At 36.8% G+C, this 18,016-nt stretch overlaps 1 protein-coding gene across 1 annotated transcript in view; it reads left to right on the plus strand.

The window, feature by feature from the left end:
• ANO3 (anoctamin 3) overlaps positions 1-18,016 on the plus strand; it is a 401,618-nt gene that overhangs the window by 355,180 nt on the left and 28,422 nt on the right. Inside the window, exons 16-18 of the mRNA XM_035012465.1 lie at positions 6,323-6,405; positions 6,833-6,973; positions 7,492-7,656. Of these exons, the coding sequence (XP_034868356.1) occupies positions 6,323-6,405; positions 6,833-6,973; positions 7,492-7,656 (389 nt within the window). The remainder of the gene's footprint in view (positions 1-6,322; positions 6,406-6,832; positions 6,974-7,491; positions 7,657-18,016) is intronic.

An 18,016-nucleotide genomic window follows, 5' to 3' on the forward strand; every position in this document is an offset into this window, starting at 1 on the left:
TATTTCAGAAGTCAATCAGACAAGGTGGTGTTCCAGTTTTTTTGTGTGTTGTTTTGTTTTGTTTCTGCTGTTTCTACATTTGTAATCAGAAAATGTTCAACAGAATTAAGGAATTTAAGTGTATCAAATAGTTGGGTGGTAAGATGAAGAGAGGGCCTGAGAAAAATTAATCCTGTGCTTAAAAGGTTACATTATATTTTATGAAAATATACAGCCAAAGCTGACAAGTTTGTATTTGTGGCCTCTGATACCACATCAAGTGACAGACGGAAGAGTTACCTTCAGAGGGACTCTTAACATGAAAGTTAAGAGTCTGCTCTGGTCAAGATTGTTGTGAGAATTCTCACTGGATTTTAATAGAACATCATGCTCTTTCTGTGTAGCTTCTTATTTCTAAATGAGTTTTGCTAGGGGAAAAACGATCAAGTCTGATTTTAGGAATTGGTGAAGATTTTCAGTACTGAGGGTTCAAATGCTGGCCTTCCCAGGTTCTTAGAACCTAGTTATTTGTTGTTTTCTTTTTTACTCAATATTGTTAGCGAGGAAGAAGGAGGGGAGGGAAATTGGAAGTAAATCAGAGAGACTGCATGTCCTTAGACAAAGAGGAAATTTCACAAGACAAGTGAGTCTTGACGAACCAGTTCCACGTGTGCTTGGGTCTAGTACCGTTCAGCCCAAATATTCAGAATCTGTCACGTCACACATATTTAAGCTCCTTATATTGATTAGCCTGCTTTATACTGACGGAAGGAATCCATTAATTACATTTTTGTAAGGTGCTAACTGGAAAAAGAAAGAAAGAAAGAAAGAAGGTAGCTTTCTCTGGGCATGGAAATGTAAAGTGTTCCACATTCGTGGCTCCTGCTAATTGTAGAACCTGTTCTGCGAGGTTTCTATTTCTACCTCATGTATAGTGATGTCGCAATACTCTGTGGGAAAGGCACATTATGCTCCAGGATGTTGCTGAAAATAAATCTGGAGAATGGAAGACAGTCTTTAGTGGTACTTGGGTGTTATCTACATTGGCAATCTCAGAAGCCTTGCTCTGATAAACTGTTGTTTCAGCCAGGTCTTCTTTGGAGAAGGCTTTAAATCTTTATCTCTTCTGAGGAAAACAATACTTGGAATTCCTTTTTGTTCTCCATATTCGGACATACTTACCTTCATTTGTGTCTGGAATTGACCTCTTTCCCCGGCTCCATCTCCATGAGCCCCCACCCGCTAAAGTACAGTAAAGTCATTTTTAAAACTTTTTAAGTAATAACGATTTTTCCACATAAAATTGAACTTGATGGCTCAAATTATAAAACAGATATAGAATGGACTTTCCTGGTGAGGGACTCTCTTTCCGTATCTCCATGGAGCATAATTTGAAAACCTGGAATAATGGAAAGAGCACGTGACCAGGAGTAAGAATCAAAATCACTTGATTCCACTCAATAATTCAGCTCAATGTAACAGTTATTGAACATGTCAGTGTGCCAAGCACTACAAATGCTAAGGAAAAAAGGCACTCTAGAAACTGAACTTCAAGTGTAGGAAAAAGCAGATATAGGAAAAAGTGTAGTAAAGCGTTGTAGATGCTTTGGCAGATTTCTAAACAAGGCCAATGTTACTTGTCAACCACTCTGGGCCTTGTTTTCTATCAATTTGAAATACATAACTTGGAACAAACTACATATAGAATCTAACCTCTTTGAGGGGTGCCTGGGTGGCTCAATCGGTTAAACATCTGACCCTTGATCTCAGCTCCAGGCCTCAATCTCAGGGTCATGAGTTCAAGCCCTGCACTGGGCTCCACACTAGGCATGGAGCCTACTTTAAAAAAAAAAAAAGAATCTAACCTCTTTGAGATGCATAACTTGACGATTCTGTCACTCTGTGCCATTGACTTTGGATCACAAGGAAAAGCCGTTGGAAATGGACATGAGGAAATAAATGGAAGTTCAAGGTGGCAGCATGTGTATCTTTGAAATTTAAAGTAAAGTATGTCATAGTCAGAGAGGCAGGAGTAAAAAAAATAAATACAATGTATAGTTGCTAAGGAACAGAAGTACGCAGTATCATCCTCAGCTTTTGCATAATATTCCTCCTACCTCCATGACTCATGTGAAAGCTGGCTTTACCCTGCTCACAAAAGCCCTTCTCCAATGGAGGCCTCTCCTCCTGCCCCATCCCCAACCTAGTTTGACAGGACCGGGGGAAGAGTTGATAAACTGTACACACGGAGGGGTAAAAAGAACATAGGTGGTTTGTACTTCTTGTACAATGTGTACTTTGTGGGAAATAAATGTGCTCCATAATCCATTTCCACAGACAATTAGTGTTAACACTTTGGTAAATATTCTTTTGGACACTATGTATATAGAACTATCATATATTGGATTCATCTAGCTACTTATCATATATGCACAATATATAAACATTTATACTATATATACAATATATACTATAAATTTCTGTATCTTCATCTACATCTGTATTTATAGTGACACATCCTTCTAAGTGAAATGGCTTTCCCTTTATACATGTTCATTTTTAAAGCATTTTCACTTTTACATTAAGGCAGTTTAATATGCTCCCTGTCCTCTTTACCATCACCTGGTCTCTGTCACCCTGCTCATTCTGAGCCTTCATTCCTTAGTCCTTCCACGTTAGTTCATGCCAAACCTTTCACCACCAATTACAATAAAATGACTAATGATTGCTTGTCACTTTCATGGCTTATAATATAATTTTTTTAAAGTCACTGATTCATGGAGTCCTTCAAAGATGCCTGCCTGTTCTTGAAGTTCTTATTCCCATTCTTCAGTCTTGAACTGGATGTCAGCTCAACCCCTTTTCTTGTCCTTTGCTATCCAGAAAGGGGTCAAGTTCAGAGAATGCTTCTGGAAGAACAAAGTCGCTGAATTGAGGCTGTAAAGCATTTAGCCTCCCCATCTCACATTTCTATCATTTGGAACCTGCTCTTTGGTCTATGGGGCAAAATGTGAGCCAGTGGGACAAATCTTGCTGATGACTCAGGGCAATGTGGTGGTTTATTTGATTGTGTTTTATTGGAATTTGAATGTGTTTAGACGGACTGAGCACTTAGTAGTTTAGAGTAAGGCTCAGCCTTTCCTACTGTATTTCTATTAGGCCACATGTGTACCTACCTACCTGAGATGACCTTGAGGTCACTTCCCTGGGTGCTTCTGCTTTGCTCTTTTTCTCAGGTCTTGGCATATGTAAAAACCCCTCCTTCTTTCCATGGCCACTTGATATATTTGTGTCAGGGTACTGCGCAAACCTCCTTGATGCTCAGCCGACTCTTCAGGTCTAGTCTAATTGCCTGAGTTCATAATTAGGGTTTGCGTCTTTTCTAAACTGGCTGTGCAGTGAGATACGGTCTTTCCAGCATCCCACTTCCCTTTCAGGCCCTCACTGCAAGCTTAGAGCCTCCTACTGTAAACCTGGGAGAAACTACCGGCTTGTCGTAATGATTGAGTCCATTGATAATGTTAATCACTTGGTATTTTCAAAATTACTTACTTTCTAAAATCTGGTCTTTGAGGAATAGTTTACATTAAGTGAAATCTACAATTTCTAGGTGTATTTTGATCACCTTTGAAAATGACAGGGGTGCCTGGGTGGCTCAGTCAGTTAAGTGTCTGCCTTCGGCTCAGGTCATGATCTGAGGGTCCTGGGACCGAGCCCCGCATCGGGCTTCCTGCTCAGCGGGGACCCTGCTTCTCCCTCTCCCACTCCCTCAGCTTGTGTTCCCTCTCTCTCTCTCTCTCTGTCAAATAAATAAAATCTTCAAAAAAAAAGAAAGAAAAGAAAATGACATAAACTTGTATAGCCACATCTCCTGTTAAAATACAGAATATTTTCATAACCTCCAATAGTTTCCTCATGCCACCTGCCAGTTACCACAGCCCCAGAAGCAACCACTATTCTAATTTTCAAAGTTAGCTACTTTTATTATTAATTTTGTTTTATTAAGCTTAGTAGGGATTAGTAAGTGGTAATTTCCCTCCTTCTTTGATGTTTGGCATACTGATTTTTTTTAAGAGAAAGAGTGGTGGGAAGGGGCAGACGAAGAGGGAGAGAGAGAATCCCAAGCAGGCTCCATACTCAGCACAGAGCCTGACACAGGGCTTGATCTCACAACCCTGAGATCATGACCTGAGCCTAAATTAAGAGTAGATCACCTAAATGACTGAGCCACCCAGGTGCTCCGGCATACTGAAAAATTACTATACATGCCCTCTTTCTAACCGAAAATTTTTAAAAGTGAGAATATTGCTTCACTTGAGAGTTTAAATTATCTGTGAATAAAATAAATATATCTCAAGCTGAGAATGGATTTTTAACACAAAGCCTAGTTTATTATTGAAATTCAAAGTAAAAACATTTGTGAAAGTTAAAATTACACCAAAGCCAGTTTTCAGGCTCACAAAACCAAGATTACCTTTATTTCTTAGATTATCTGGGAGATGCTTCTAGACAAAGTTTATGCTGGATGATAAATTAAGAAATGACTACGTGATACATTTAAACTTTAAACCTTGACTGAGATCAGTGATAATTAGAATTTTATTGCACATTCTATGTCATGTACTGTATGAAAGACTTTAAGTCCCAGGCTTATAATTACTGAATGTTATAGTTGCTTATTTAACGCAATGCTTTTTTTCCCTTCAGTTTTCCTTCCATAATAAATTATTTCTCTGTGTCTTTCCTTCAATATACTTACTCTATGTTTCACTTATTTTTTAAGTTCTAGATCTCCCTGCTGGCAGCAATGATTATGGCCAACTATTTTTTATAGCAGATCCAGTATTTGGAAAACCTCATTTATCTTCCTGTCAGTGGAGCTTGGCTATCTCGATTCTTTTAGCCTTATCTACTTTCTTAAAACTTTATAGAAAATCAGTAGATAGCACGTATAGTAGGCCTGGGGGGGAAAATTAAAAATATGAAGACTGTATGGACAATAACTAGCAAGAGTTTCAGTCCTGACTGCCATTTATTGGCTATATGATCTCGGACACAGTAAGTTTATACCTTTGTTTCAAAAATCTGATGATAGTAATACCTGCCATTATCTACTTGTGTTATGAAAGTAACAAACTTAAATCATATGTGAGAAATCACTTTGTACATTTTGAAGTGTAATAAAAATGTAAGTTAATGTAATTATGAACATTGTATTTTCTAAGTAGTACCAGGGCTGATTTCTAATTATAAATAAAAAAAAGACAACAAAACCTCAGAATCATCTTCCCCTGGCATTCTTTTGCATTGAAAGCAGGAAGAGAATAAACGCAGACTGAGAAGAACACCTCACTCCTTTGCTCCATACTGCTTGTGATGGTGGTGGTGTTTTTCCAAAAGCATGTGTTTCTGTGTTTGCACTATAATTTTTCCTTCGTTATAACTCTTACTACAATGTAAGTTAACTTTATTTAGATGACTGTCTCTCTACTAGATAAGGAAATCCCTGAGGTTAGAGTGCCTTGCCCAAAATAAGAGAACAGCAAATGGATGGATGGATGGATGGATGGATGGATGGATGGATGGTTAGATGGATGAATGATACCACAATTTTTAAGAATGCACCTGTGAGGTCTTAATGATGTTTGCAAAGTCTTGAATTCTGTAAGGTGAAGCCCACTTACTAGAAAGAAAATGATCTTTCTCTTAACTGTTTACACAGAAAATCCAGTTAATGGTTCAGGCATTTCTTTAATTTTTCCATTGAGTCCTCTCTAGTCCATGCTGAGTTCACCTAGAATATATTCATCCAGGAGTGTCTTCTCTGGTCTTTTTCTTTTCTACCATGGTAACCTTGTGTTTTTCCTCTCTCTCTCTCCCACCCCATTGCTCTCTCGATCCTGGAGGAGTAGCATCTAGTCTTTATTGTCATTCCTGACTGGAGAAGTCTTTCTTTAGGTCTTTTATATGATTTTAAAGAGTCATATATACGTCAAAAGGGACAATATATATTTACCTCACTAATATTGACCTTCTCTTACAGCATCACTTTGATGGGCCAGGCTAGCAAAGGCCTATGCTTATTTAATCCATTGAAAAAAAATTACTCTCTAGGAGTTCATGCTGACAGCAGTGTACAGAGACAGGGAGGATAGGATGAGGGAAAAACAAAAGTCCAATTATATAAATTTAATACAAATTTAATTTATTTTAATGATTTAATAATATGGTAGAAATGCATTAATCCAAAAAAGAAAAGCAATGATGAAAGAATGTGATGCGGTTGGGCAAATAATAATAATGATAATGATAATAATAATAATATTATTATTATTATCTATAGCCACAGTCTTCTTGGAGTTTTGGAAAAGGAGAAGAAGTACACTGACCTATACTTGGGACCTTATTGAATGGGAAGAAGAGGAGGTAAGATGTTAAGAAACCAGGAGACAGGGAAACTGGGATAACATATGATGCAGAAAATTATTCACTGTCCTTAACATCCAAGCTGGAAGCAGCTAAACACCATTAGGTTTTCCTCTGATGTTTTTTTACTAACAGGATTTCTTATTTCATGAAGTTAAGACAGATCATTGATGAAGTAATGTAATTTTTTTCAAAGCACTGCCATGATATTTCTTAAAATTACATTAGTGGAAAATTGTGTTAATTAAAATATAGTTTAGGGTTTATTTGGAAAATAATTTGCATTTTATTTTTTAAAAGTTACTTCTTTTCCAAGACTTGCTATAAAAGTAGGCCAAAATCCAGGAATTTTGTTCCAACTATTGCATGATTTTTTTTTTTTTTATTTATGACTTTGATAGGTAGGTAACTTTAGTTTCTCTTACAGGAAACACTTCGTCCCCAGTTTGAAGCCAAGTATTACAAGATGGAGAGAGTGAATCCCATCAGTGGAAAACCTGAGCCACATCAGCCTTCCTCAGACAAAATCACTCGTCTTCTTGTTTCTATCTCAGGAATATTCTTCATGGTAAAGTACAACCATCAATATCAGAATGTTGTGGAATTCCACATTTAGAAGGATGCTCTAAGATACCAACTCATTTTGTGACCCTCAGGGTCAAAGCATATCCAATTCAGTACATTTAATACATACTATTAAACAAAATTAAAATCACGGCAAGTCATTGAGTGATTACAAAGAGAGTTTGGGCATATTTTTAAATAAATACTCTTTGGAAGAAACAAAGATCATCTAAGATAAAATGGAAATTATATGAGTTGCCCTGATGAATTAAAACTAAGCATTCCACTTGAAAGTGAAAATTTGAACAGTTCAAATCTTATAACATGTATTTTGACTCTAATGTAACTCAATTCCTTAAAGGAAAAAAATTGAATTTATGTATCCTTTCTTGGAAAAGCAAATTCCTTTAGCTCTGAGGCGGGGGTGGGGGGGAGGGGGGGCAGTATCTTGGTCTATGGTATTGCTTTTGTTTTGTCAATTATGCAAAATACAGATGTCTTCTCTGGTCTCCCATATTGTAGATTTCTTTGGTGATCACTGCAGTGTTTGCTGTTGTGGTGTATCGCCTGGTTGTCATGGAACAGTTTGCATCATTCAAGTGGAATTTCATCAAACAACACTGGCAGTTTGCAACATCAGCTGCTGCTGTCTGTATCAATTTTGTAATCATTATGGCCCTGAATCTTGTAAGTGTTTACAGTTTTCAAAAGGTTAAAAGGCATGGGTAGAGGAGAGGTCTGTGTTTCCTTCATGCTTGGATTGTATTTACAGGAAGCCAAAATGAGCCCAACCCACATTTTCATCAATGGCAACTCAGTTTAGTGGAAAAAAATTCATCTATTTGGTTTGGATGATGGGGTTTTTTTAATTAAAATCAATAACAGTTGTACTGTCTTCCTTGTCCTTTGAGTTTATTGTCTTGATAAGTGAAAATTTCCATTCATTGAGTGTCTGGTGTGTGCTAGAAAAGGTGCTATGCTCTTTTTATTCAAATAAGGGATTTTTTGGTTCAAAACACTGAACCTCAGTGGATAATCTGTTACAAAAGTATAGGAAAATCTGTTTGAAATAGAAGGCTTGTTACTTCCAAGGCCTCATGTGAAATAGAAAATAGACAGCTACTCCATTTTTCTTTCTCTGGGTCTAAGCATTTTTCTCCTTCCTTCCTCCCTCCCTCTCTTTCCCTCCCTCCCTCCCTCCCTCCCTCCCTCCCTCCCTTCCTTCCTTCCTCCCTTCCTTCCTTCCTTCCTTCCTTCCTTCCTTCCTTCCTTCCTTCCTTCCTTCCTTCCTTCTTTTTTCAGCACCTTCCGTTTGCATGTCTGCTCTGTTCTATCAGGAAATGTCTGTCTTTGCTTAACCATGACCCATCTTTCTTTCATGCTGTGGTATTGTAATGATTTTGTTATCTTCTTTGGTTCTAACTATGCAACCATGTTGGTTTCTATAGCCTATTTAACTGAGATCATCCAGTATTTCAATGTACTAATTTTTCAGAGAGAGCTTCTGATCACATACACTGATTGACTCATGAACTCTAGGGCTGAGAGGGCATTATTGTGTCTACATAGGCCCACATCTTCAGCAAGGTCTATGGGTGGGGTCCTATTTTCTCTGAAGACAGGAGGCATTGATTGGCACATTAGGGTAATAATCTCTTTCCTTTAATTCTTCCAACAATGCCACAAGGCCAGTATTCTCTCGATTATGTAAGTAAGGAAATGGATCTGGAGAGCTTAAATAACTTGCCCCAAATCATACATGTACTAAGTGTTAATGCTGGTATATTTACATCATGCAATAATGTCTGAAGATAGCTAAGCAATACACAAATAATGATGTTTATATTATGTACAAGTAATGTGCATTTGGGTCTATATGTGGATTGACACTGCTGTTACACATTTAGCCTGGAGAGGGCTAGGGCCATTTAAAATAATCAGAAAAGTGAAAAGTCACTGTGGTAAATGTTTTAATGCAAGGATGATAGTTAATATCTCCTACTGGAGTCTGCTTTCTCCGGATTTGTTTTGCTTTGTAGAAGGAAACTACCGTTTGCAGTATCTCCAAATAAACCACACAGTATTTTAAATTTATGTCCTTGACTCATAGATTACAGTAAATAAGAAACATTGAAAAAACATAATACAAGGATGGGCTGGCATGGCTGGTAGTGTGTGTAAGGTTGCACATTACACAAAGTCACCACATTGACGGGGGAGCCATTCACAGAATAGATATTGTAGATTTTTATATTTTATGGTTATACTCTTCTGGTAGATTGTGAAAGATCTTGTTTCTAACAAAATCAATTGTTTATGACAATTTTCCAGTAAACAGCGGTTATTGATGTTAGCTTCAGTATCTGAGGAAAGGAGGCTAAATAGTTGATGTGTTTATTTCTAGGTAACAATAGCAATCAACCAGTCTGATCTTAAATGGACTCAATTTCTTATCCATAGTCAGCTGGTTGACATAAAAATGACTGGTCATAGTCCTGCTATCTAGGATCTTATAGTCTAGTGGAGACATAGGACACAATGAGGAATGAATGCATCATAGTTGAAGCACAAAATGCTCTGAGTAAAATGGGAAAGAAGCTATCAATTGTATGTGAAATGGGGAGGGGGAGTTGTGATGATGTATCGGAAGACTCAAAGCAAAGAGGAGAGGGTACCTAGTCTGAAGAGCCAAGAAAGAGCAGAAAGTGGACTGTCATTTGAGGAAATTTAACCCGAAAATGTACAGAACCACAGAAGTGCATGTTCTTTGTCCTCAGGAAATGGTGAGGAGTGTCTATAAAACATAAATTTATGGGAGAATGAGGAAAAAGAGATTAGAAAAGTAAATTAGTGCCTCACTTTGGAGATCTGGGATACCATGTAAAGAATTTGGACATCATTTTTTTTTCTTATAGGCAGTGGGGAGCCAATATAATATTATTATTATTAATATAATATATTAATATAAAGTATAACATAATATAAAGTATATATTTTTAAATATATTTTATTTTAAATATATATCTGATAAAGATAATATCAAGAATCAAACTAAAGAGCAATTATAGCTACACAGGTAAAAATCCCAAGTACATAGAAAAATGTTATCAGGAGCTCTACACTCAGCGTGGAGTCTCCTTGTCCCTCTCCCTCTGCTCCTCCCCTGTCCCCTGCTTGCGTGTTCTGTCTCTCAAATAAATAAATACATAAAATCTTTTTTAAAAATTTAAAAAATGTTATCAGGAGTTATCTCTGCAAAGTATAGGTGATTTCTTTTCTTTACATATTAAACATGTAGTTTGCATTTTCAAATTTTTTACAATAAGCCCATATACCATTTAAAACTAGTAAAAGGTAAACATTTGATATTAATTTCTGATATTTTAAAGAAATCAGGGATGGCAGTCCAAGATTTGTGTAGAAGGATAGGATTTTTATTGTATTATTACTTAGAGTAGTAAAAATTGGTGAGAGACCCCCTAAATGAACAAATATAAGAGAATATTAATTCAAATTCTATATAATGGAGCATCATGTACCCAATTAAAATGCTATTCTAATATTATTTAAGGACATGACATGCAGTTACATAAAAAAGATATATAACTACACTTGATTCCCATTGCAACACATCTGCGTTTTGAAACTATAAGGAAGAACAATAAAATGTTAACAGTGGTTATCTCTCAGTAGAGGGATACTATTTGACTTAACGTAACTTTTTTGGGTTCTCTCAAATATTTATCTCTATATGCAGACTTTGATTTATAATCAGAAAAAAATAACCTTTACTTTTAAAACATTCTACCATGATACGAAATTTGGAATAAATTAGAAATGGAATGTACTTTATTTTTACTTTATATATGAGTCAGACATATAACCACAGTCACCAAGGTGGCAATTTTGGCTCACTTTTTAAATTTGGCCTTTCACCAAGTAGAGAAAAGGTTTAACAGTGGGCAAGCGGCATTCCCGAACTCGTGCAGGCCCCTCCCTTCCCCTGCCCTCTTAATACTGCCCAGGCCCTCATCACTTTGTGGTGCCAGTTGCTGAACTTAATGTCCTGATAAAAAGCAGTGGACAGGGCGTCTGGGTGGCTCAGTCATTAAGCATCTGCCTTTGGCTCAGGTCATGATCCCAGGGTCCTCGAATCGAGTCCCACATCGGGCTCCCTGCTCTGCAGGAAGCCTGCTTCTCCCTCTCCCACTCCCCCTGCTTGTGTTCCGGCTCTCGCTATCTCTCTCTCTCTCTGTCAAATAAATAAATAAATAAATAAAATCTAAAAAAAAAAAAAAAGCAGTGGACATTGGACGCAGGCAAAGATTTGCTCTTGATCTGTGTGATTCTGGCAATACCATGTAATTATCTTTGAGTTTTAATTTTTTTTATCTTTCACATGAGGGTGATAAAACTAATGCATAGGGGTATTGAAAGATTAAATGAGGTCCTCTAACAAATAAATGGTGCTTAATAAGTGTTAACCTTTTTCCTATTTGCTTCTCTTTAGTTTTTAAAAATTATTTATCTTTAAAAGCCTCCTATTCTCTTTCTTGCAAAATACCAACATCTTCTTTATTTTTTTCCCTTTCTCTTCATCTTTAAATCATAGAATTTGTTTATTAACCTTCAGTCCCAGTTATCAAAATGCCAATGATCTTTTCTTTGGTCTGTCTGAATTCTTCAGACCACATCTGCATTTATTTATAATTTCTTCATTCTTTTTTCTTTAACTGTTACCTATTGCCCATTCATAAATTTTTAAATACTCAGAGTTGTCTGTAGAAAGAGAATCACATGTAAGATGTTGTTTATGTCTTTTGATCAAATTTATGTCTAAAATATAAGAAAATTTGAAATATTTAATTAGTTCTTGCAAAAATCATACCATTGTGCTAATTTTCAGTAGTCTTACTTGTTTTTTTAATGTATTTTCTTCTTTCTGAAATTTACTATTTTTATCTTTTTTTAGTTTTGCATTAAATCAATACATTGTTATTATATAAAGCACCGACAGTATGAAAACATTAAAAATATTAAGAAAAGTCACTATTTTCTACCCAAAATGCCACTCATGTCCCTTCCTATCATAAACTAATTGTACCCATTGGAGGTAATCAATGTTAATGGTTTCATGTCTATTTTTTCCCCTCGCTATCAATTATTAGTGTCTTCAAAAGAGTACCCTGTGTTCCTGGGTTTGACAATTTGTTCCAAAGAACTCCTGATCTTCAAAAACATCTTAAGTGAATTATGAACTAGCCTAATATTTTTGAAGATGGGAAGTATTTCATAGGGAAAATGAAGAAATTAATTGTGTTTTAATTAAGTTTGCTTGGGAAGGCAAGCATGACAACTCTGGGAACAGAACCTCCAGGTCCAGGATTCAATCCTTGGTTCCTACTCAGGGAAATAGCTGTCTTTTCACTTAAGCTGAAGAACATGTCATGATCAGAACCTATAACTAAATAAAACAGGAGCTTTCACCTTCATACATTTTCCTTACCAAGGATTCTTTTTATTTTCACTGATAATGCAAAAAATTGAAATTTGGCTGAAGTTTCCCTTGGTGTACCAGATTCCAATTTCATATTATTCCAGTTGCTTCTTAATCACCAGTCCCTTAAACTCTGACTCTGCCTCATTTCCAACCCCCATCCTCAGTTACCACCCCTTCCCTAGAATCACAGTGAACCCACATTCGTACAGTCTTCTCTCTCATAAGCTTCAGATACAGCTTCCTCTCACTAAGTCTGTATATTTAATGAGGATCAATATATTCCTTCTTCCAAAGTACTGCTTTTTACAGAAAACAAAGGCTGAACTAGATGGAGTGAAACTCCCAATTGTAGAAATAAGACCTCTGGAAGCAGATGAGGATAGTATTATTTTTGTCATAAAAACAATCTTTTGAGGTCCTCAAAATCCCACTACCTCTACTTAATTAAATAAAAGAGCCCATGTAACTGCCTAGTGCTATAACTCATCTGTTGTTCCTGATAGAAGATAAGACTGACTTTCTTTTCTCTAAATGTTTATTTCTACTTGTTGGGAATTTTGACATAAAGATTTAGAGATTGTTGAAAGTAGAATCAGCCACAAAACTTCTCTGCCCTTGCAACTAATTTAGGAAAAGAATCTTAAATGGATTTTAGCATAAATGAAGTGAACTACACAGCCAACTCAACAAATGTGAAAGGAATGTTATATTCCTCAGATTTAATCAGTGTAAAACCTTAATGCCCTTCTGAATTTATATATTCCCATACTACTCAGGATGTTAAAGCATGTCACAGATTATTAAACAGCCCGTCTGGTTTACCTGAACCCACAGGATTAATTTAAGGTCTTAAGCAGATAAACATAGATTAAAACTATTAATATCAATATGCCAAGTCTTTAAAAAAATTATACCACCAAAATGATTGACCTAGAATACCAAATGCTACCTCTCATTATTTTCAGCACATAAAAATGTGCTTTTTGTTTCTTAATAGCAGACTTTGTGATCCCTGTGCTACCATATTCTCCAAATGAGGGTTTGGCCTCAGTCAAATTATTCTATTAATCTAATAGGCTTTTCAGCTGTAATCCATATGCATGAAATTATGACATTTAGGCATGGCAAAATAGTTTCAATTAGTCAAACGCTTTTTTAAATCAGGAACTTTAAATATTTAAAGTACACAGCTAGAAATTTTACATCATTCATTCATTTCTTTTGTCTCTTTCATCACATCAGTGATTGTTGTGAATTTTGCTTCTATAACATCTCTCTTATCTATTCCCTACTCATCATTTCACTTCTACTTCTTTAGTTCAGCTACTTAACATTTCTAGGTTGGACCATTGCAATAGCCTTCTAACTGGTGAGTCTTCCTGTCTTTTTCAACTCTTCTCATCTCCCTTGCACACTGCTCTTAGAAGGATCTTTCTGGGGCACCTGGGTGGCTCAGTGGGTTAAGCATCCGACTTTTGATCTGGGCTCAGGTCATGATCTCAGGGTCATGGTATCAAGCCCCCAGTTGGGCTCCATTATCAGTGGGGAGTCTGCTTGAGATTCTCTCCGTCTCCCTCTGCCCCTCCTGCTTGTGCTCTCTTTCTCTATGATAAATAAATAAATATTTTTTTTAAAAAAGAAGGATCTTTCTAAATCACAGATTTGATCATTTTATTTTGTACTTGAAAGTGCTTAACGGGTTCCAGTTGCCTCTGGTATAAATTCTAAATTCATTAGCAAGGCACAGAGGCCTCCTGTTATTTAAAGCCAGATTTCCTTTCTTGTCTTGTTTAAAGTTGGATCTCCCTCCCTCCCTCTCACACACCGTACTCCAGCCTATAAAGTCCCTTTCGCTTGCTCCCTGGCATCCTGCTTTTTCACAGCTCTGTCTTGGTCCATAGTGCTTTCTCTGTTTGCCTTTTTTCCTTTTATCTCCTTGGAGGCTATTTCTTTATCTTCGAAAATTCCAGTAAAGGATCACTTGCTCCATGAAGTTTTTTCTCGATCCCATGTGTAGAATCGAATAATCTCTTCTTTGTGTCTATTCTTCTCACAAGGTGCTTGGACATGCCTAGTCTTCCTTCTTATCGCACTCCCCTGATGGAATTAAACGCTCCATCTTGTGAATGTTCTTTGTTACAGTGCTTGGGGCATGCCTTGTCTCCCACTCCCAGGGTGTAAGCTCCTGACAGCAGGGCCTCCTCACTTTTGTGTCCCCCGGTCTTTGCCTATGCCTAAAAGACATTTAGAATATATTCTTCAAATAAATTTTAAGTATTTTATTCTCCAAGTTTCCTAGCATCTTGAATATTATTCACATTGCAAAGATCTTAGCCTCTTGAATGATTGTTCAGAATTATTTTTGTTGATGGAATTCTATTTTCAGTGTGTTTCACACTTGCAGCACTTGTGATATTTAAACTAATACTTAAAGAATATGCATCCTCTAAGCTTTCAAAACAAATGGACCATGGTATCCCTAAATAAATATTCAACCTGGGATAAAAAATATGGGTGAAAATAATGAAAATTTGATTACAAGTCTATTTTGCAGATCATGGAAGTGACTGGAAGATTGTTTCCTGTACTTAATATGCTTCAAATCACCTGGAACACTTGAAAAACTAGAGACCCCTGAGTCCCATTCAGAATCTCCTTTGTGGAGCTGGGAAATCTGTATATAAAACAAAACATTCAAAAATATCCTCCAAGTGATTCTGATCCAGTCAGTCCCTAAAATAGCATTAGGAAATTACTGATTTAAGAGATCTGAGGTAAATTTGATACACAGACAAGATCAGAAATTACATTTTCAAAGATGAATCGCAAGAAATTTAACAATGATTGAAACTTCACTTTGTTTAACACCTCTTGCTAGACATATAGCTGAAATTCTACAGAATTTGAAAGCAGGAATTACTCTTCACTAATCCCATACTTTTTTTCCTTTATGTTGCTGCCCCTGAAAATGCTATACTACTTAAAGGTGCCATAAACAGCATGGTTAATGTCAGGTGATATTTCCAAGATTTTAATGAAATTTAAAAATATACAATCATTCCAAAATGTATATTCCTGTTGCTTGACAATAAACCTTAATAATTAAAGATAGGTTACAAAAGCATGAGAGCTGTCTGGTCTCATGATTACCATGTAATTTTAAAGAAAAAAATAGAAACATCACAGAAGTACATTTGTAGTTTGCAATATCTGGGATTAAGCCAATTAAACCACTTCAACATTGTCAACAAAAAAATGGACTCATGGGGCACCTGGCTGGCTCAGTTGGTTAAGCGTCTGACTCTTGGTTTCAGCTCAGGTCTTGATCTCATGGGTAGTGAGCTCCAGCTGGCATTGGGCTCCGTGCTCAGCTGGGAGTCTGCTTGATAATTCTCTCCCTCTTCCTCTCACCCCCTCTCTAAAATGAATTTTTTTTAAAAAAGAATGAACTCCTTTTGGTATTCCTCTTTCATTTTTTTCAAAGATTTTATTTATTTGAGTGAAAGAGCACTGGGGGCAGGGGCAGAGGGAGAAGCAGACTCCCCACTGAGCGGGGAGCCTCCTGTGGGGCTCGATCCCAGGACCGTGAGATCATGACCTGAGCCGACGGCAAACGCTTAACCAGCTCAGCCACCCAAGCTCCCCTCCTCTTCCTGCTTCTCATTTTTAAACCCCCTGTACCATGTGTACCTTATAGCCAAAAAAATAAAAAAGCAGCTCTAACTACATTTGAATGAAGTACTCCATGCTGGTTCTGAACTTTTTCACATTAGTGATTTATTTCCATCTCTATGCTCAAACGCTACCCTCTCAGAGAGGCTTTTCTGACCACACTATAAAATAAATGCTCTCTGCCCCCCACCCTTCTCTATGCACAACAGCCTGCTGTATTTTCCCTTTTCTGACCAATTACATAATTGTCATTTGTCTCTAACCACTGGAATTTAAGTTCCATTAAAGTAGTGACTATTTCTGTCTGTTCACTATGTGGCCCATTAGAAAGTCCAAATGAATATTTTTACATAATTAGTACATATGCCTAAGAATTTCAGCTTACTGACTGCACTAGTGAGTGATGTTTAGAAGTATAGGTTCCGGGCGCCTGGGTGGCTCAGGAGGTTGAGCGTCTGCCTTCGGTTCAGGTCATGATCCCAGGGTCCGGGGATTGAGTCCCTTCTCCCTCCGCCTCTGCCTCTCTCTCTTTCTGTCTCTCATGAATAAATAAATAAAAAGCTTTAAAAAAAAAAAAGCATAGGTTCCCCAACATGATATATATATAGAGAGAGATATAGATATATAGATATATAGTTATATAATGCACATAGTGTAGTGACCACAACTGTCCCTGAACTGCCCCCCTTATTCTCTCCTCCCCCAAATACATATCCATTTCCCACCTTACACACACACACACACACACACACACACACACACACACACAGAGCCCATGATTGCTGTCATACACCATACAGTGGATATATCTAAATTACGGTTTCTTGCTGCATTTTGTGGTTTGGGAGTTAACAAGTCAATCTGCATGGGTTGATTTTGTAGCTCATCATCATCGTGGTGGTGCCAGTTAGCTAGTATCTGAGCTTTAGATGATGCAGATTCTCAAGTCCCCCAGAAAGTTTCCCAAGAACAATATTTCCAGGGGTGATACAGCATTTTTTTGTGTGATTTATAACATCGTTCCAAAGGATATTGTAATCCATTGGAGCATCAGCTATAGATATTTCCATCACAGGTATGCAGACAGGTTCTATGTGCTAAGAATTAGGACAAAAAGCTGAAATGGTTTCTGTGACAAGGCATAGCATAAATGGTATAAGAGAGCCATGATAGCAAATCCTGACTTTGCTACTAGTTTAGTAGTGTTACCTTTGGCAAGGTACCTGACGTTCTAAACAATGGTTTCCTGTTCTGTAAAATGGGGATAATTATACCTACGTGATAAAATCGTTGTAAGGACTAAATTAAATAATGGTATATATAAAGCAACCACTTGCCACCAGCTGAATAGTTGAAATGGCAGTTATTTAAGTAAAACTTTTTTTTTCATTCCCCATGAGGGCACTCAATTTGGTGCTAGAAGTACAGTACTACTCAAGTACTATTTGTTGATTTGTTAACCTATCCTATTATACTCCTTGGAGACCCTTCTATAATCATCTTACTTAACAAACAGGGCATGGAAAAGAACATGTTACAATCAAGACAGTTTTGGTACTCATGAATTCAAGGTAATCTTGTTCTAAAATTAGAAAATGGCAGTTTGTGTGTATCATTAAAAATAAAAACAATAGCAACAACAAAATGCATAAGAGGTAGAATGAGACTTTATATTCAATATAATCTTTCTGTCTCAAGATAACTCTTTAGAGGAAGAGGTAGGTTTAAATCATGGCTAAGATGAATAATCATAATAGTTCTACTGAAGGAAGGTGAACAACTTTTAGAGTGTCCAGATACCTACTTTTAATTTTGCATGCCAACAGGCAGAGTTACTGGAATTTGTAATATAAAGAATAACTTGTTGAATTGCGG

This window comes from Mirounga leonina, unplaced genomic scaffold (assembly GCF_011800145.1).
Source record: "Mirounga leonina isolate KUSES-001 unplaced genomic scaffold, KU_Mleo_1.0 Mir_166, whole genome shotgun sequence".
Lineage (NCBI taxonomy): Eukaryota > Metazoa > Chordata > Mammalia > Carnivora > Phocidae > Mirounga > Mirounga leonina.